The sequence below is a fragment of the Tenrec ecaudatus genome, chromosome 15 (assembly GCF_050624435.1).
Source record: "Tenrec ecaudatus isolate mTenEca1 chromosome 15, mTenEca1.hap1, whole genome shotgun sequence".
Lineage (NCBI taxonomy): Eukaryota > Metazoa > Chordata > Mammalia > Afrosoricida > Tenrecidae > Tenrec > Tenrec ecaudatus.
The window spans coordinates 80,215,383-80,236,646 of NC_134544.1; the positions used below are offsets into that span (position 1 = coordinate 80,215,383).

At 42.3% G+C, this 21,264-nt stretch overlaps 1 protein-coding gene across 1 annotated transcript; it reads left to right on the forward strand.

The window, feature by feature from the left end:
- Window positions 1-18,119: 18,119 nt before the first annotated feature.
- Window positions 18,120-18,924, forward strand: LOC142427539 (regulator of microtubule dynamics protein 2-like). Its single transcript, XM_075532767.1, has one exon. It carries the CDS (start codon window positions 18,120-18,122, stop codon window positions 18,900-18,902), a length of 783 nt encoding a protein of 260 aa, XP_075388882.1. The 3' UTR covers window positions 18,903-18,924.
- Window positions 18,925-21,264: the final 2,340 nt, after the last annotated feature.

Here is a 21,264-nt window from a genome sequence, read left to right on the forward strand (position 1 = left end):
CTCGGTGTCAGTACAGTGATTCATGTGGCATAGTGTTTCGGTGTCAGTACAGTGATTCATGTGTCAGAGTGTCTCGGTGTCAGTACAGTGATTCATGTGTCAGAGTGTCTCGGTGTCAGCACAGTGACTCATGTGTCAGAGTGTCTCGGTGTCAGTACAGTGATTCATGTGTCATAGTGTCTCGGTGTCAGCACAGTGATTCATGTGTCATAATGTCTCGGTGTCAGTACAGTGATTCATGTGTCAGAGTGTCTCCGTGTCAGCACAGTGATTCATGTGTCATAGTGTCTCGGTGTCAGCACAGTGATTCATGTGTCATAGTGTCTCGGTGTCAGCACAGTGATTCATGTGTCAGAGTGTCTCGGTGTCAGCACAGTGATTCATGTGTCAGAGTGTCTCGGTGTCAGCACAGTGATTCATGTGTCATAGTGTCTCGGTGTCAGCACAGTGATTCATGTGTCAGAGTGTCTCGGTGTCAGCACAGTGATTCATGTGTCAGAGTGTCTCGGTGTCAGCACAGTGATTCATGTGTCAGAGTGTCTCGGTGTCAGTACAGTGATTCATGTGTCATAGTGTCTCGGTGTCAGTACAGTGATTCATGTGTCATAGTGTCTCGGGGAAGAAGTTGCCACCTAGAAAAGGTGGGCACTATTTCAAGGGTCATGAATCTGAGTAAAGAGATTGTTCAGAGCAGGAAGTGGGAAACACTTGTTTAGTAGATAGGGCAAAGTAAGAATAAGATCCATAAACGATATTTCAGATCTTGAACCAAAATACACCTGCCTCAGACCCAACAAGCACTCTGGGTTAAATGAGGTCCATTCAGGTTCTCAAAATGTAGGAATGAGTGCAGACTGTTCTAAATGTCCCTTGCCCAGGGGACTCTGGCTCACCTGAAATGGGAGCATTTCCAACCAAAGTGTGCCTCTCTATTTGTCCTTTTCGTGTGACCCCTTGATAACTGCTCAGGGATCTCACCCTTGAATTTATCACCAAAATTCATAGATCGTCTCATTTGGAATATATATGTATAACATCATATATATAATGTTATTGACCAGGAACTCAGTAGCACTATCCCTAAATATATATATTTTTTAAATTTTAACTCCCATCTAGATTATTTTCTCATTTATATACACCATCAGAAGCATTTTTCTCCATTCTCACAGTTGACACCACTAAGTTACAGAATGATTGTCTGTATATCTGAACTAATATGTATTTTAACAACGCAGAAATCCAAGTACAAGGTGGTGGTCACTTGGATTTTTTGAACCAGATTTTGCTAAGGAGAATAAACAAAAGTTTTGCAAAAAATACTCATGAGGTTCACCAAAATCTAAGATTTCAAGCAAATGACATGATAATATTTTTCATTGGGAGTGCATTAGATTCATTCAGCTTGCACACACAGACTGGCATGGCTTTACTTGAACCTGGTCATTCTAGCACACGCAGCTCATGACATCTGTTGCTGGTGGTTGGCGGGACAATTTAAGGTTCACACTGTAATGGAGCTGCACACTAGTCCAGGTCACCTCCATCTCCGAAAATGGATGCCATGATTGTACAGTAAACAGGTATAAAACTTTGCAGATTAAAATTACAACTCTTTATTTTTGTTTTGTTGTCTGATTTTATAGCTAGGAAATAACATGGAGGAGAAGGTTTCATCCCAGAACCCATGGCGTGCCTGTTTGAAAATCTTAATGCATGGATGGTGATCCCTGTTTCAGGAAGGCACTTCCATCGGTCTGGCAAGCTGCCCTGGCTGGAGGCCTGGAATGCATCCGGGCCGAGAGGGAAGCATTTGTTCCAACACCTGGATCTCTCCTTTGGACTCAGCTCACAGCATTGTGCGTAGGTGAATGTTGAAATGGAAATAAAGTGACATTTAAATTATATTAATTATTGAATTACATTTATGTTTAAATTATAATTAAATACACCTACTTAAATTAATATGCTCCTATGAAATCTGACACGTGCCATTTGTAAACATTTGTGAGGGGGTGGGGCCAATGCAATCACGGCACAAGGCAAACAGTAGATGAGGTTTGCTCAGTGAAAGCACCTCTCCTCACTCTACACAAGCTAGCACAATGCTCCAGGCCCTCAAATGTGTCCTCCGAAACCCATTGCCTCTTTGGTCCTGATTCCCTGTCAGTGTCTGTACATGTTAAGGGGATTAAGATACAAGAGTTTTTCAAATACACAAGACAGCTCCGATGCCCAACTATGGCTTGAGGACACTGAGATGTGCTTGCTGGTTCATCCTGGACTGAGCTAACTTCTAGGGAATTCCAGCTGCCCTTGCCTCCCAATACCCTTACTGGGGACAGATTTGCATCATGGTTGAAAGATCCCCCATGTTTTCCTTGTGCCCTCTGTGTGTATCTGACTCCATATGTGTCCTTCTGCTCTTTGGAAATAGGAGACTGTTTCCTCCCCTTACAATGCAAAGTTTCTAATTCAGTGGTTGATACAAACCCTCACATCGAGAGAAGCTCCAAGGGAAACTGTAAGATGGAGACACTGACAGGCAGCCAGCTCTTAACCCCCCTCCAGCCTGTCTGCCAGAACTGAGTCCTGGCTGAGAGCCCTCAGCAATCCCTGAAGTCCAAACCTTCCTGTAGGGAGGTTTCTGTCCAGACGCTTACAGATTTACTTTACCCTGTCTCCATTATTGGAATAGAAGGTTGTGTTACCAACATTGAGGCTGTCCATTTGAAGATGCAGTATGTTCTTGGCATTACTTCTGACTGTCAATCAGCTACTCCCAGTGTATATGTAGGCTAGGGAATCACCATAAGGACCAGCAATTGTTACTCACTTCAGCCCCTACAGGGAACTGGCAGTGAAATCCGTGTCCTAACCACTGGTGGCCGATCCACAAGTTGGGCAGGAGAATCCAGGGGTGCCCTAGTCTGCCTCAAGTCTCCCAGAGCCCACCAGCTGCACTGGAAACATGCAAACGCAAAGACATCCTGATGAGGAAAGCATCACACATTGTTTCTCTCTCTTGTTCACCATATTTTCTTTTCCTTTTTAATACTGCAATAAGCGAAGCTCACTCAGATCAGCAGTTCCAGTGGGACTTATGCAGAATCACGCCTTTCCGGTGAATTGGGGGAGCTGGGCATCCTAGGGCTGTTGAGGCTGTATTCTCTCCTGTAGCTGAAGGACTGGGCTAGGCTGGATGTCATTAGCAGAGTAACATGCCATTGTGCGTGTCTTGTATTGTAAATATACCTGAGCGGCAGATATGAATGTCCCAGGGGAACTAGCTGTCAAATAATAGTTGGGAAAATATCATTTCTTATCATGCCAGTTTACTATATTGGTTAAACCACATAGACACCAAGGGGAACAGAGGATACCATATACCTTTTCCCCCAGAAAATAGACCCTCTTGTCCATAAGATATCAATGCCCCCCCCCCAAAAAAAAGATATCAATGCCTAGATGTACAAGCTAAAGGTTCCAAACAATAAGTTTTGGTTACATGTGGTAAACTACAGTAACTGAGGGGGAAATGGATGAGGTAAAAAAGAAGATCTATCCTGGCAGAGGGTCAGGAATTTCTTCTAGGCCTATATTGCCACTGGGGTATAAACATGGATGTTAGTAAGGCGACACCTCAGACCTCGTTCACAATGTTTCCTTAAGAATGATGAAGTCAGAGGGTCAGATTAATCACCCCTCCCTTTAGCAAAGCTCCACACAAAACTTACAGTCATGAAATATAATAAACCTGGAATGTACCTGGGAGTGCGGAAAAAACAAGTGTGGAACAAACATCTGTAAGCATCTGTTTTTTCCTGGTGACCTCAAAGCCAAGAGAGGAAGAAAAACAACAGAACTTCACTAGAAGCTTGGAGTCTCTGCTGTCCACAACCAAGAGAACTTCAACACTGATAGCCACTGAATTGAACCTCTAATACCATTCCCTCCTCTGATCTTGGCTTTTCCATTTGAAAATCTTGGATCATACCCTGAAGCCCAAGACTTCGGGATATCAGTCATCTGTGCCTCCCACAACAGCAAGTTTCAGCTTTAAGTTCAACAGAGTAGTTCGGAGATTCTAGTACATTGAAGTAACCCTGGGATGCTGTCAGAAGCTATTTGCCCCTTTCCATTTCCTGCTAGATGACAACATATCCCAACTGAGGTGGATCCTCTACTACAGAAATGTTTGTTGTTGTTTTCTTATTTTGTTTTGCTTAGTCTTTTAAAATTTTAGATGAACAAATGAGAGAGCGATACCTAGTACATAGTTAGAGAATCATGTTACAACATTGCCTGGGATGTCGTATTAAATGTTTACATGATCTTAGCAGAGTTGTCAGGCTCTGTTGCTGTTTATGCTGACAGTGGTCTGATACAACATTTGTTCTTTTGTGATTGTCCAGTTTCACTCATTACAATTTTCTATAGGTCTAAGTCATAATGTGCTTTGTGTTTTCTCCAGCAGTTTTAGATATGTGTAGTATTCCATTGTGTGTATGTACCAAAGTTTCTTTATCCAATCTTCTAAAGACAGTCTTTGGGATTATTCCAATTTCTTGATACTGTGAACAGTGCTCTGATGAGCATGGAAGTGCATAGGTCTGTCTGCGATATGCGATTTTACTTTTTTAGGATATAAACCCACAAAACTTGTTGATGGATGGTATGCAATTTCTTATCCCATTTATTTGTAGTGTGTAATATTTGCTTGTAGCATTACCAGATAGGTTTGCAGAGCCATTGGACAGAAACATCAGTCCAGTGGGTGAAAGTCCCAATCTCCCTGCTTCGTCTCCAGTAGGGTTTTTTGGGTTTTCTTTTTCTTTTTAATTGGGCTATCATTGTCAGTGTGACATGATATCACTTTTTTTAAAAATCTGCATCTCCTTTATGACTAATGTTTGTGAATATTGTTTTCATGTCTTTTGCTATTTGAATGTCTCTTTTAATTAACTATGGGTTTTGCTGCCTTTATAATTGAGTTATTTGTTTTTTATTGTGGTATTACAGCATTCTCTAGATTTCAGATTTAAGTTGGCCATTGTGTCCTTGCTTAGGATTGTTTTCTAGTCTGTGGAAAACATTTTGTTCTCTTATTGAATGTTTTGATGCACATATGGGTCTTATTGTAAGTAAGACTAACCATTTATTTTGTCTTCCATTGTGTGTGTTTCCTCTAAAATATTTGATAATATGTGCATGCCTTGCAACTGGGCCCTTAAGTTTGTGCCTATGTTCCCACTGATGATCTTTGTAGCTCTGGATTGATGTTTGGGTTTTTTTTAAATCATGCTATCGGGGGCTCTTACAGCTCTTATAACAATCCATCCAAACATTGTGTCAAGAACATCTGTATATGTGTCGCCATCATCCTTTTCAAAACATTTTCTTTCTACTCTGACCCTTGGCATCAGCTCCTCATTTTTGCCCTCCCTCCCCCCACCTTCCCACCCTCAGAACTATTGATACATTATAGATTATTATTATTTTATGCTGCCTCCCTTAACCCAAGTTTCTGTTGCTTTTCACCCTGGGTGGGAGGTGTTATATGTCGATCATTGTGATCGGTTTCCCCTTTCTCCCCCTGCCTCCCCCCTACCCTCATGGTATCGCTACTCCCATTATTCTTCCTGAGGAGCTTATCTGTCCTGGATTCCATGTGTCCAGACCTCTTAGGGAAAACTGGTACAGACATTTGTACCAGTGTACATGCTCTGATACAGCCAGATTTGTAATGCAGAACTGGGGTCATGATAGTGGGGGGAGGGGAATATTTATAGGTTTAGTATTAAAGCAGCAAATGGACATTGGACCTCCACTCAAGTACTTACTCAATGGAAGAACACTTTGTTCTATTAAATTGGCATTCCATGATGCATACCTACCCACCACAATCACTGAAGACAAATGTGTCCATAGGCAAATGTGATGAAGAAAGCTGAGGATGCCCGCCTGGCAAAAGATATAGCATCTGGGGTCTTAAAGGCTTGAAGATAAACAAGTGTCCATCTAACTCAGAAAAAAAAACAAAGCCCGCATGGAGAAAGCATACCAGCCTTTGTGACCACGAGGTGTGAACGTGATCAGGTATCAGGCAAAAAGAAAAAAAATCATATCATTTTAACTGGACACCTCCTTATAGAAGGGTCTCAGGGAGGAGAGGAGCCAGTCAGGGTGCAGTGCAGCAACGATGAATCATACAACTTTCCTCTAGTTCTTAAGTGCTCCCTCCCCTCCCACCCCCACTATCATGATCCCAGTTCTACCTTACAAATATGGTTAGACCAGAGGATATACACTGATACAGATAGGAACTGGAAACATAGGGAACCCACGACAGATGATCTCTTCAGGACCAGTGCTGAAAGTGGTGATACCAGGAGGGTGGAGGGCAGGTGGGGTAGAAAGGGGGTACCGATTATGAGGAGTTACATATTACTTCCTCCCTGGGGGATGGACAACAGAAAAGTGGGTGAAGGGAGACATCAGACAGTGTAAGATATAACAAAATAATAATAATTTATAAATAAGGGTTCATGAGCGAGGGGAAGTGGGGAAGGAGAGGGAAAAATGAGAAGCTGATATCAAGGGCTCAAGTAGAAAGCTAATATTTGAGAATGATCATCGCAACAAATGTACAAATGTGCTTGACACAGTGGGTGTATGTATGTATTCTGATAAGGGTTGTACAGGTCCCCAATAACATGCTTAAAATGATAATAATTTTATGGTTGGGGGTCACCACAGCATGAGGGGCTGTATTAAAAGGTCACAGCATTAGGAAGTTGAGAACCACTGCTCTAAAGCAATAATTCCTTACTAGCCATGAAACCTTATTAATTACAAAGATTTTCAAAGGTACAGATTACTTGAGCTCTTCCCCAGTCTTATTGATCAAAACTTATTCATAATGCCATGTACAGACCTGTATTTTGGGAAAGCCAGTTTATTAATATCCATGTGTTAATACTGGCCATCCTTATTAATACTAAAAACTACTTGCTTATATGTTACCAGTTTTTAGTATTCTCCAGATGTCTCTATCAAGGTGATTGATATGCATGGGAGTAACAAAGTTATATTCACCTTTCCATCAAGTATTCATTGTTAATTTATTAAGAGCATAAAAACATTAGCATGCCATTATATCCATCTATTTAAAAATATTTTTTCTTATCATCTAAGAATAGAAACTTGCAAGAAAATTACAATAAAAAAAGCTAGAGGAATGAACTGGGAGGGAAAGTACTTTTATAGATTTATAAATACAGTTATAAATTTATAGAGTTATATAGATGTAAATATATTTTTATATAACGATAGGGACATAGACATATGTACATATACTTATGTATACATATACTTATATGTTAAGTATTGAGGTAGCAGATAAACATTGGGCCTCTACTCAATCACCCCCCTCAACGAAAGAACACTTTGTTCTAATAATATGGCATTCAGTGATGCTCACCTTCCGGACACAATTGGTGAAGACAAAATGAGTGCATAAGCAAATGAATGAAGCAGTGGGTGCCCAGCTATTAAAGATATAACATCTGGGATCTTAGAGGCTTGCAGATAAACTAGCAGCTATCTAGCTAGGAAGCAAAAAAGTCCACATGAAAGAAATACACCAGCCTGTGTGATCATGAAGTGTTGACAGGATCAGGTATCAGGCATTTTAAAACCTAAAACAAACAAGCATATCGATGCAAGTGAGGGGTGTCAGAGTGTAGACCCAAAGCCTATCTGTAGACAGTTAGACATCTCACAGAAAGGCCACAAGGGAGGGACGGACCAGGCAGCGTGCAGTGCAGCACCTATGAAACATACAACATTCCTTTAGTTATTTAATTCTTCCTTCCACCCACTATGTTTAGTTTTGTGGTTTTTTCCCATCAATCTTCCGCTAGCTTTTGTTCATGGGATGAGGCATGGATCTTGTTTTACTCTTCTACAGATGGAGATCCAATTTGCAATCACCATTGGTTGAAGCATAAGATTCTTTCCCATTCAATATCTTTTAAGTCCTGTGTTGAAGGGTTTTCTATACTTTTCCAAAGTGCCAGGCAGTTTTAACTACTGTGGCTGTTTAATGTTTTTTGAGGTTGGTAGCGGAAAGTCTCTTACTTCATTCTTCTTGTTTTTGCAGTTCCTTTCTTTTCGTGTATATCTTCCCTGTTCGTATGAAGTTGATATTTACTTTTAACATTTCTATATAGCATAAAGTTGCTACTTCGCAATTATTTTGGTGTGATTAAAATTGTTTTCAGTGACATTTATATTTATATGATATTGACTTTTCTTATCCATGAGGGCTATTATTCCACTTGTGTAGGTCTCTTTGGGTTTCTTGTTGTTCTTAGGTACCATTGAATAAGTTTCTGACTTAAAGCAACCCCATGCACAACACAAGGAAACACTGTCGGGAAAGAAGGATCAGACTTCAACCCAATGCTCCAAGATGTGAATGCAACATGCTGGCGAGGAGTAGGGAACCAGTGGAGAGGTCTGGGGGTGCCGGCTCCAATCTCATATAGTAAGTGGACACCTGCCCCTCACCTCAGAAGAATTTATTTCAAAAGATGGCATTGAATCTGCAGCTTTGGGAGAGGGAAATATCTGATCAGAGCACACAAGTGCTGAAGAAGGGGGAGCAGGAGAGAGTGGAGCATATCCTGGCCCACAAGGCCTTGAGGATGATGATCCCAATTAGAGCAGCGAGTCCAGAGAGGCTCAAATAGCCAACCCCACCATTAGACATGACGACCCTCACTGACCCATAGCCCTACAGGGGACAACCCCAGAGGCACAGTGTGGGAATTGTACCTGATCTATTCCTGCCACACCGAGGCAAAACACTAAGGTGGTGCAACAGAACAGCAAGGGAATGGAGCAGCGAGGTCCCCACGTAAAGCTGAAGGTGGACTTTGGGGTCAGAGCATGGTGCCCCAACAGACTGGACTGGAAAACACTCTGAAAGGTCAACAAATGATTCTTGAACTAACTACAAGCTTTTCTTTCTTGTCATGTTTTGTTTTTGTCATTGGTTTGTTGTTGTTGTTTTGTTGTACATTGTTGCTTGGTTTTGTTCTGTCTTGTTTTTGTGCATGTTATTATCTCCACAGGTCTGTCTAAATAAGATAGGCTGTATGAACAATTTGGAGGAGAAAACAATGGGACTGACAGTTCCAGGGGGGACATGGGAGAGGGGAAAGTGGCGGGGGGTTAAGGAAGTGGTGTTAACAAACCCAGGCACAAGGAAAAAAGTGATACAAATTGGTGGTGAAGAGGGTGTGGGAGTCCTGGTAGGGCATGATCAAGGGTAATGTAACAAAGAGGAATTGCTGAAACCCTTGTGGGGACTGAGCATGATGGTGACACAGGAGGAAAGTCAAGGGAAATAGAGGAAAGAGCTTGGAAGCAAAGGGCATTTATAGAGGTCTAGATAAAGACATGTATATATGCAAATATATTTATATATGAGGATGGGGAAATAGATCTATGTGCATATATTTATAGGTTTAGTATTAGGTAGCAGAAGGACATTGGGCCTCTACTTAAGCACTCCCTCAATGCAAGAATACTTTCTTCTATTAAATTTGCATTCTATGATGCTCACCTTCCCAACACAAGCGATGAAGCCTAAGCGGGTGAATAAGCAAATGTGGTGAAGAAAGCTGATGGTGCCTGACTATCAAAAGAGATAGCATCTGGCGTTTTAAAAGCTTGAAGGTAAACAAGCGGCCACCTAGCTCAAAAGCAACAAAGCCCACATAGAAGAAGTACACCAGCTTGTGTGATCACGAGGTGCCGAAGGGATCAGTTATCAGGCATCAAAAAACAAAAAATTTTATCATTGTGTGTTCAACTGCATGATACGATCACTGAAGACAAATGGGTGCATAAGCAACTGTGGTGAAGAAAGTCGATGGTGCCCGACTGTCAAAAGATATAGCGTCTGGAGTCTTAAAGACTTGAAGATAAAGAAGCGGCCATCTAGCTCAGGAGCAACAAAACCCACATAGAAGAAGCACTTTAGCATGTGCCATCATGAGGTGTTGAGGGGATTTGGTATCAGGCATCATCAGAACAAAAACTCTTACCAGAGTGAATGAGGTGGGGAGTGTGCAGTGGAGACCCAAAGTCCATTTGTAGGCCACTAGAGACAGGGTGCAGCACAACAACGATGAAAAATACAACTTTCCTCTAGTTCCTAAATGCTTACTTCCCCCCCCACCCCCAAGCACTATCATGATCCCAATTCTGCCTTGCAAGTCTAGCTAGACCAGAGGATGTACACTGGTACAGATAGGAACCAGAATAACAGGGAATCCAGGGTGGATGATCCCTTCAGGACCAGTGATGTGAGTTGCGATACCGGGAGGGTGGGTTGGAAAAGGGAAACCGATTACAAGGATCTACATGTGACCTCTTCCCTCAGGGACCGACAACAGAAAAGTGGGTGAAGGGAGACGTTGGACAGGGAAAGATATGAAAAAGAATAATAATTTATAATTTATCAAGGGTTCATGAGGGAGAGGGAGCAGGGAGGAAGGGGTAAAAATGAGGACCTGATGCCAGGGGCTTAAGTGGAGAGCAAATGTTTTGAGAATGATGAGGACAATGAATGCACGAATGTGCTTTGCACAATTGATGTATGTATGGATTGTGTTGAGTTGTATGAGTCCCTAATAAAATGATTTAAAAGCAACAACAACAAAGAAACACTGTGTAGTCCTGCACTACCCTCATAATTGTTCTATGGTTTGAGCCCATTGTTGCAGCTATTGTGTCAATCCATTGCATTGAGAGTATTCCACTTTTTCGCTGACCCTCTTATTTACCAGGCATAATGTTCTACTCCAGCAACTGTTCTCTGCTGACATAGTCTTGTCATCCTTCACTGTAATAACATTCTGGCGCATTGTTTCATAATTTTCTTTGTAGACATATCTTATTTTACTGGATCTGTTTTTTGGTGTGTGTGTGTGTTTTAATCACTTTATTGGAATTTCATACAACTCTTATCACACTCCATACATCCATCGTGTCAAGGCCATTTGTACACTTGTTGCCATAATCATTCTCAAAACATTTGCTTTCTACTTTAGCCCTTGATATCAGCTCATTTTCACCACCCTTTCTACTTCCCTCCCTCATGAACCCTTGATAATTTATAAATTATTGTTTTGTCATATCTTACACTGTCCAACATCTGCCTTCACCCACTTTTCTCTTATCCATCCCCCAAAGAGAAGGTTATATGAAGATCCTTGTAATCAGTACCCCCTTTCTACCCCACCTTCCATCCACCCTCCCGGTATCCCCACTCTCAGCACTGGTCCTAAAGAGACAATCTGTCTTGGATTCCCTGTGTTACAGTTCCTATCTGTACCAGTGTACATCCTCTGGTCTAGCCAGATTTGTAAGGTAGAATTGGGATCATGATAGTGGGGGTGGGCGGGGAAGCATTTAAGAACTAGAGGAGAGTTTTATGTTTCATTGTTGTTGCACTGCACCCTGACTGGCTTTTATCCTCCTTGCATCCCTTCTGCAAGGGGATGTCCAAGTCCCCAAAGAAGGGTTTTGGGTCCCCAATCTGTACTCCCCCTCATTCACAATGATATATTTTGTGCCTTGATGCCTTATACCTGATCCCTTTGGCACCTATTGATCACACAGGCTGGTGTGTTTCTTTCATGTGGGCTTTGTTGCTCACTTTGAGCTAGATGGTCGCTTGATTACTTTCAAGCCTTTAAGGCCCCACATGGTATGTCCTTTGATAGTCAGACACCATCAGCTTTCTCCCCACTGGGTTTTTTTTTAAAAATATTTTATTAGGGGCTCATACAACTCTTATCACAATCCATACATATACATACATCAATTGTATAAAGCACATCTGTACATTCTTTGCCCTAATCATTTTCAAAGCATTTGCTCTCCACTTAAGCCCTTTACATCAGGTCCTCTTTTTTCCCCCTCCCTTTCTTCTCCCTCCTCCCTCATGAGCCCTTGATAATTTATAGATTGTTATTTTGTCATATCTTGCCCTATCTGGAGTCTCCCTTCCCCCACCTTCTCTGCCGTCCATCTCCCAGGGAGGAGGTCACATGTGGATCCTTGTAATCAGTTCTACCCTCTACTCTCCCAGCATCACCCTTCACACCCCTGGTCCTGAAGGTATCATCCACCCTGGATTCCCTGTGCCTCCAGCTTCCATATGCACCAGTGTACAACCTCTGCCCTATCCAGTCCTGCAAGGTTAAAATTCAATGTTAAGAAAATTAAACTCTCCACTATGGGACCAATGGAAAAAATCAGGATGAATGGAGATAATATTGAAATTATCTTGCTTGGATCTGCAATCAATATTCATGAAAGCTTGAGTCAATCAAGTGGTGCATTTCATTGAGCAAACCTGCTGCACAGACCTCTTTAAAGGTGAAGAGCAAGGATGTCTCTTTGAGGTTTCAGATGTACCTGGCCAAACTCTGAGGTTTTCAATTGTCTCATGTGCATGTGAAACAAGGACAATGAATGAAAAAGATCAGAGATCAAATGATGTACTTGAATTATTGTACTTGGGAATAATTTGATGGTAGGATGGACCACCAGAAGAACAAATAATTATACATTGGGTGATGTATACTTCTGATGCTTAATAGAAAGAAGTGAGGCGGTGATTTCTTCATCCCAAGTGCTTTGGATATTTGTTAGGAGAATGAGAATTGGATAAGAACATAATGCTTTATAAAGCATAAGGTCATTTTTAAAAGCTGACCTTTAATATGATAGATTGGCACAGTAACTGCTCCAAAGGCCTCATGCATCACAACTGTGAGGATGAAGCAAGACCTATGCTTCATTCTGTTTTCTCTAGTGTTGGTGTGGGTCAAAACTGATTTGATAGGACTTAAAATAGCAAACTACGAGGCCAATGACAGACATTGCACTCAATGGAGAGGAAGTGCACGCATTCACCTTTCAAATTGGAATCAAATAAGGATATCATTAAATACCAATCTTATTTCATATTGTGCTGAAACTCTGTGGTGGTTGCATAATCTGCTGTCCACTTGAGTATGTTAAAAGTGAAGGGGTAGAATTTAGCCTGTCAATCAGGTCGCAGCTTGATAACCTCATTTGGTAACAGTATGGAAATAAATAGCTTGCTGGAGGTGGGATACACACGTACTCCCTTCTGGATACAAAAAACTTCCCGAGCTTTGTCTCCCCCAAAGATGTGCTACATACTGAGGCTATTTTCCAGCACATGGTGGGAGGTCAGATGCTTCTAGAGATATACTCCCTGAAGGTCTCTGATACACTGTGGCTGGGATTCGCACCCTAATGATAATGGTTTCCACGGAGAGCCAGAGAACAGGTCAAATCTGCTAGGTGACATCCAAAGTTAGGCTGCCATCCTGAATCTACAATCAGCCCATCCTGTCATATGTATACCCTTAATCTCTCCTTTTCCTTTAGGTATGTACCCCTAGGCCACCCCCTCCCAATACTGTATTACCTATAGCACAACCCTGTCCTGTAATGCATGCCTTTACCTATAATTAGGGGCCTTGCATGCCCCCCTCAAAAAAAAGATATATAAACCTGGGTTAGCAGTAAAAAGCTCTCTCCCCTCACTCTCCCTGTCTCGCCACTCCAATATTTCCTTTCCCCTTTCCCTCCTCCCCCTCCCCCTACTTCCTGCCCTCCTGTCTCCCATCTCCACTTGGGCCACCAATTGGGGCTGAGATGAGCATACTACCATGAAATGTGTCTGACTCCATTATTTCAATCTCTCCTTATTCTCTATGACTTTATTATAATCTTTATATACCTCACCTGTACAATTGTACCTATAAAACCCATGATTAGTTGGGGGGGGCTGACCTTTCACCCACACTTCCTATGAGGCATTCCTGCTTATAAGACACATGAAGATACACTAGAGTGCTGCAGCTGGAAGAGCCTGTAGAGACCACTGCCAGCATTCAGATGCTTCCATTGCCACTGGATCGACAAGTCTTTCCACCTACTGGCCTATTGATCTTCCTGTAATCAGGGCCATTGCATGTGCTGCATGAGTCTGAAGAGGAATTTATAGATTGGCATTGGACATATGGGTTAATATAGGACTTATGGATTTGATCTGTACTTGGCTGGGATGTTTTCTCAATATATAATTGCTCTTTTATATAAAGGTTTTTCTTAAACAGCTTTGAGTGTCTATGAATTTGTTTCTATAGCCAACCCTGACTAACACAAACTGTTAACAATAGCTATCAATCAACAAATGTAAACCAACTGCATCCAAAATGGCAACAAAGAAGTTAAACTCTGTAATTGCTGATGATAACTCTAATCACAGAAAATCCAAAAGCCCTAGAATAAAATTATTGAAAGTTCTAAAAAGGAAATCAGAAAATAATGCCACTTACAATAGCCCCCTAAAAGATAAGAAAAAATAGAATAAACCTAAGCAGAAAAACAAGTCTTGTAGAAAGAAGCCTTTAAGAAAAACGCTACTACAAGGTACCAAAAGAAAAGCAAATAATTAGAATACTGGACCATGTTCATGAAGAGGAAGACTCAACTTTGTGAAAATAACACACTCTAAGCAATCTATAATTATAATGCAGTTATCATTATAAGTAACTTCTGAACAAGGTCCCAGCATCTCTCTTCAAGGACAAGGAAATTACTGAACAAAGTTTAAAAGAAATTACTTATCGACTTTAAAAAATGAAATAGAACCGTCTTTAAAAAGGCCAAAACTACACCACCACCCCATACCTAGGAGATCCAATGGTGTGAATTACACAATAGACTATTAATTGCAAGTTCTGAAGTTCAAGAACACCATCTAATCCTCAGGAGAAAGATGTAGCTTTCTGTTCATGGAAGGTTTTACAGTCTCAGAAATCCAAAGGAGCAATGATGTTTTATCCTGTACAGTTTCTATGAGTCTGAATTGATTCAACAGCAGTAAGTTGGGTGTTGGGATGGGGATGGGGCCATCCCTATAACTGCACCAGCGATTGATCTAAAGGAAAAAGGACAGTTGCAGTTCAAGTGGAGTATCACTAGACTTGTCTCTGAATCCCTAAGACACTCTTCTCTGGAAATGTCCACCAGAAAGAAAACCAACACTCACTTGTGTTTCAGGTTTTCTGGATGTGAATTATCTTGTTTCTAGAGAAGATATTAGAACAGATTGATCCGTATATAAAGCCACGGTCACACAACAGAATGTTTCACTAATCCAGGCAGATGAACTACCTCAAGAAATGATTTCAAAGATGTCTTCCCCATGCAAATGAATGAATTGCAATTGAGGACACAACCTCGTGTGTGAGTTGCAATTTTGTAGCATTCTTTATTTAGAGTGTTGTGCAGCCTGCTGAGGAATGGAATGGAATGGAGATGCCCAAAGGAGGACCTGATGTCATTGCTGCACACGTGTGAAGGAGATGTCTGTTCCTTACCACCCGGACACCTCAAATCCTCTTCTGGGAGCAGTGCCTATAGCTGGATCTCAGTTCTCAGAAAGCAGAGATCAAACAAGCAGCTGGATTGACCTTCATAAGGACACATTGTTCTAGGGAAGAATTCAGGACCTCCAAGCGTTTTTCTTTTCAGGCAAGCATTCTGAAAGACCTTTAAACAGCGGGGTTCTTACAAGACTTTAAAACAAAGCTGTTAATTAACAAGGTGACTCTTCAGCTTGTCTAAAGTATTGGAAATCTCCACTGCACCAGAGAAAATTCCTAAACTCATTCAAGGTAATTCAACCTTCTTGTGACATATTGCCTGTTGCCGTTGTTGCTAATTTCCACGTCTGTCAGCAAGTATCTCCTGTCTGGCTTATTCTTCACTAATTTGGTGGCAGAGTTCGTAGAACGAAGGGACTTGAGAGATGCTTTGGATATATCTTAACAGAGACACTGCTAAATTGATTGATGGGAAGATGTAGCCAGTTTGAAGAAAGGATCCCAAGGATGTTATTACTGGTTTTCAGCAACATGTTTAGAGAATTCGTAAAATGGATCAGACATCAACCCAATGAACACAATGATTGGTATATTAAAGTTTATATGGACAAGGTGTGACTTTCTGAAATGGGCCAAAGGAGCTCCTTTGAGATTCCTCCTGCCAGGAATGTAGAAAATGGGTACAATTTGAGGAGCATTCTGTTCCAGGCATTAGTGTCTTTGGTTTTTGGTAACAATGAGACTGTAAGTGGATCTTCTTGACACTGTGCTCTGCTGTTCTGACAAGGATGCAGAAAGGTTAAGGCTGATAAACGAGAAACCTGTGTCATGTCACCTGTCTTAACTGCTGGGTTTTCACATCCTGCCACCTTCCCCTTGTAAGGTTGATCAAAACCCTTTTGAAGATGAAGGGATTGTATCAAGATTTCCTGATGCTGAAAATATTAAGTCAGTCTTACACCATGGTTTGATGTATGGATGGTTGGCTCTGAATTAAACCATCCACCTTTGGTTTGTACAACAGTATTAGTACATAGGGGTAGACTCATAAATGTTCAAATGTTCTGTGTTAGAGTTGTGTTTAGGTTCTAAAACTTTTTTAAAAGCAAAAAACCCAGTGCTCAACTTTCACCCCTGAGCACGCTCAGTGAGACTGGCCATGCGAGCATTTATAGTGCCATGCTCTTTAAGCCTATATTTTCTTGTATAAATGTTTACCTATTTGTCTTCACCAGTGTACAATTCATTTTTTATTTTGGTGAGGGTGTGGTAGGATACCTGCCATTTAAGAAAATGAAATGTTAAAATCAGTGCACAAGAAATAGGCTGGTTTGAGCCCAGCACCACACTGAAGTGGCCTCCTGCTTTTGGAGTGAAGAAGCCTTATTCCGTCCACTTTTCCTCTTGCTCCCACACAAAAAGACAGCAATGGAAAAGCTCTTTCCCCCTTTGCTTGCCCAAGGGGATTTGAGAGCTGGCCAAGGAAAATACTTGTAAGGAATGGTGCTTTCTGTGTCAGTCCTGAACAGTGCCTGGTCTGGAAGTGTACAGTGATGGACACCTCAGAAACACGTATGGCAGGTTGCTCTCAGGAAAAACAGAAGCCTGGATTATCCATGTGGCAGCTCTGCTAGGGAGATGACAGCTCTGAACTGCCTTCCACCTGCTTGACCAGATCAGTCATGAGGGTGTCCAGATACATATATGATTTGTAGATGGAAGGAAGTGAGTTTTCTGCTTAGTGTTACCTTTGTCCTTGAGCTGCATAAACTGAACAGTAGGTAATCAGATTTCACAGAACCAATCTGACTGCTGGCTTGGTTCATAGTTTATATCATCCTTTGCTGTGAGTGCCTTTTGGTCTGAAAAATTGGGATGTTTCATAATACCCACAGCTAGGACATACTCTATATATTGTCCTCACTTTACATTAAAAGGATTGTGTTTGATCACTAGGGTTTGTCGATACTGGATTGTTTCCACTGTGAGTTTCTTAAAACGTTGTCTCTGCATAATAAAGCCACTCGTGTTAGAGAACCTTTGAACAAGAAAGTTTTGTAGGTGAAGTACTGCATATTGTTATAATATCTATACAAAAGAAGCCCTGGGTGTCAATTTAAGATTTGCACAATATCTGTTTTCCATATGTTAACACCCACAAATACACTAAATTGTTATTTTCTGCTGGGTTTTTGGAACCTTGGAAGTTATGTGTTTGTTTTGTTTCGTTACATCTATTTCTCCGAAGCAGATTTGTATGGCATTCAGTACAAAGACTTCAGAATAAGTCTCTGTGTTACACTCTGTTGCCTCTTGGCTATATAGCTTACGAGTGCAAATCGTTGAACTCCAACAAAATATTATAGAGAACAAACCATAATGGGCTAAAATAAAATTTTAAAAAAGAGTTACAGCCAGGGTGTGAGAAACCAAGAGCGTGAGACACTAGAGACATCACTCTCTGCCCCTTCACCTTCCTGATTGCTGGGACTCTATCATTGGCCCTAGAGCTTCTGGTCCTGCCGTATTCCTGCTGAGCTTGGATCCACACAGCTCTGCACTCGCTGGCCTGTGATCTTCCTGCATTCTGCGTCATTGCGTGTGGCTATGTATGTTACCGTGAATACTGACACAGAAGAGCAGGGCTTTCCGGTCCCTAAGGCATTTAACGCACACGTGGAGAAATTAACCTTAGAAGCCCTTCTGCAGAAGGCAGATCACTTACGTACGACCGAGTCTGGCAAGGTGGAGAGCTTTGAACTACTTTGTGACCATAAGGAAAAGTTTAAAGAAGAAATAGAGTTTATTTGGCGGCTAACTCGTGCTTACACGGACATGTATGATTTATCTACAAATGTACAAGAAAAGAAACATTATGCTAATATTGGAAAAACGTTGGGTGAAAAAGGTGTTATGAAAGCACCCACGAATGGATATTGTCATATGTGGTTTGCAATTTTGTGCGGCTATGTATCTGAGTTTGAGGGTTTGCAAAACAAAGTCAACTATGGCCATCGCTTCAAGGAACATCTTGATAAAGCAATCCAATTACTACCTGAAGAACCCCATTTGTATTACCTCAAAGGAAGATACTGCTATACTGTCTCAAAACTTAACTGGATTGAGAAAAAAATGGCTATTACTCTGTTTGGAAGAGTACCAACATCAACCGTTGGAGAAGCTTTGCACAATTTCCTTAAGGCTGAAGAACTGCATCCTGGTTATTCCAAGTCCAATTATTTATATTTGGCAAAGTGCTCTATAGATCTTAATAAAAAGAAGGATGCTGTGGAGTTCTGTAAATTGGGATTGTCACTTTCTTCAGTTACCAAAGAGGATAAAGAAATACAGAAAGCAACAGAAAATATTATCACCTCCTTGAAGAGATAAATAAAAGAACTTACTCTCCAAAAAAAAAAAAAAAAAAAGAGTTACAGCCAGAGAAAAGCACAAAGACATCTCCACCATGTCCTATAGGGTCGAACTGATGTCATTGAGTCTGTTTGGCTAGTTCTCTTGGTTCATATTTTACATTGTTATTTTTGATATTACCATCTTCATGCTATTTTTCTTTACCAGATTGTTTCTTTACTTGCATTTCTGGAAACCTTCACTTATGTTGAATGTTTCTGAATTATTTTCTTTAGATTTACTTTTTAAAAAACCCCTGGAGGCACTTCTTGTTAGTGGAATTGGAGATTTCACATGATTGCAACTGAAATTAAGTATCAACTAATACAGATACCCTTCCAACTGAGTAACCTTCCAGAGCAGCATACTGAGGCAGGGGCAGTCTGGGAAAAACCACTCCATGTGGACAAGTCCTGTCTCTTTGGGGGAAAACAATAGCTGTCCACCATAGTAGAATTCCCTTAGTGAATCAACATGCCGGGAGGAAGTACATTTGCTCTCACGGAGAAATCAATACACTGGAATAAATTTTCAGAGAGATAAAGAAACAAAAGCCCAGAATTCCAAGATACACAGAACGGCCATGAGAACAGGGTTTTATGACTTTATTTTGCAGCCTGAAGTCCCCTGATTATCAAAGCCAGAACACAAGTCTTAAAATCATGATTTTCTGGCCCCTCATGGAAGAATTGAAAGGATTTCAACAAATATATTGTTTATATGGAATACCAAGGTGCCCACCATGCAGGCCTGGCAAAGATAATCACACCGAAGGGTGGACAGCCAGACAGAACTGACAATGTGGATGCCACCTCATAGCCAGTCCTGTTCAGCAGGTAGCTATGGGGCAGGCAGGTGTCTTTTGCAAGACCATAAAACGAAGAAATCAATGACCGTAAAGGAGCATCGCCACTTGGCCAACACTGACAGACATCGCACTCCCACACACTGGGATGTTGAAGATTTGGAGCGAACATATTGGAAGAGCTGCCTGTACCATTCTCCCATTTATGGGGCTAAGGTATGCGGCTCCTTATTTGGTGAAAAGACAGAGCATTGGAACCTCACACACCTGGGGACGATCCAGGGTCTCCTGGAGCAGGAGTGTGGAGTTGTTGTCAAAGGCGTCAATCCCCACTCCCTGTACTTTGGCCTGTGGAAGACCACCTCCGCTTGGCACACGTAGGACAAAGACCTGTACAGCATCACCCACCTGCACTTCAAGGAGCACAACACTTGGTATGCGGTGCCCCCTGAGCAAGGAGCCCGCCTGGAAAAGCTCCCTGGCAGTTCTAGTGTCTGCGAGAGAACTTCCTGTGGCACAAGGTGGCCCTCATCTCACCCAGCCTCCTCAGGGAAAATGCATTCCCTTTGGTCGGATCACCCAGGAAGCAGGCGCGTTCATGGTCACATTCCCCTAGGGCTCCCACGCTGGCTTCCATCGCGGTTTCAACTGTGCGGAATCCATCCATTTCGCCGTTCTGCGCTGGGTTAATTACGGTAAAGCTGCTTCTCAGTGCAGCTGCGGGGAAGCTGGGGTCACATTTCCCATGGACGCCTTCGTGCGCATTCTGCAACCTGGGCGCCATGAGCTGTGGAAACAGGGCAGGGACCGCACCTCCGTGGACCACGTGGAGCCCACAGCACTGACCAGCCCGGAGTGGACGGCCTGGAAGGAAGCCCAAGCTCTTCAGGGGCATCTGCAGTCCTTTAATTCACGCAGGGCCAGGACTTGCTCTCTGACTCTGGCTGCAACACAGTGGGCTTGGGGGCTGTGCACTGGTGTGTCCTGGTCTCACACATCCCTCCTGGGCAGGCAGCTCTGCTGTGCAGCCTGAGGGCCCTACCTTCAATGTCAGTAGTCCTGCGGGATCCAGTGTCTCCCCACTTCCCACCTCAGTTCCATCTGTCCAGTGTCTCCAGCCTCCACAATTGGGAGTCGCACTAGGAGCCCTTGGGACTGAATCCCACCAGCAGTCCAGGGAGTCCAGGGACATGAGGCACACAGCACGATCACTTGTGCACCTTCCCTCTGAGCCCCTGCCTGCTGATGGATCGTCAACAGATGACCCTGTCCCTCGGAGTTTTGAGATGCAGCATACTGTCAAAGCTTCTGGGTGCTGCTGTGACCCCATCTTCCGACCATGGAACCCCCACTTGATCCTGATTCCCTGAGCATGCTCGCCCCTTCCTGCTGTCACTGGACATCTCAGGGAATCTCGTGGACATGGTCATGGTTATGCAGAGTCCTACCAGTGAGTGTTTGCCTTCGAAAACATTCTCAAGCCAAGTTGCTGTGCACTACATGTCCCTTGTAACCTACTCAGTTTTTGCTATGTAC

Bases quoted from the DNA above. Each gene is read 5' to 3' on its own strand.
- LOC142427539 (XM_075532767.1), top strand. From the start codon at position 18,120: ATGTATGTTACCGTGAATACTGACACAGAAGAGCAGGGCTTTCCGGTC.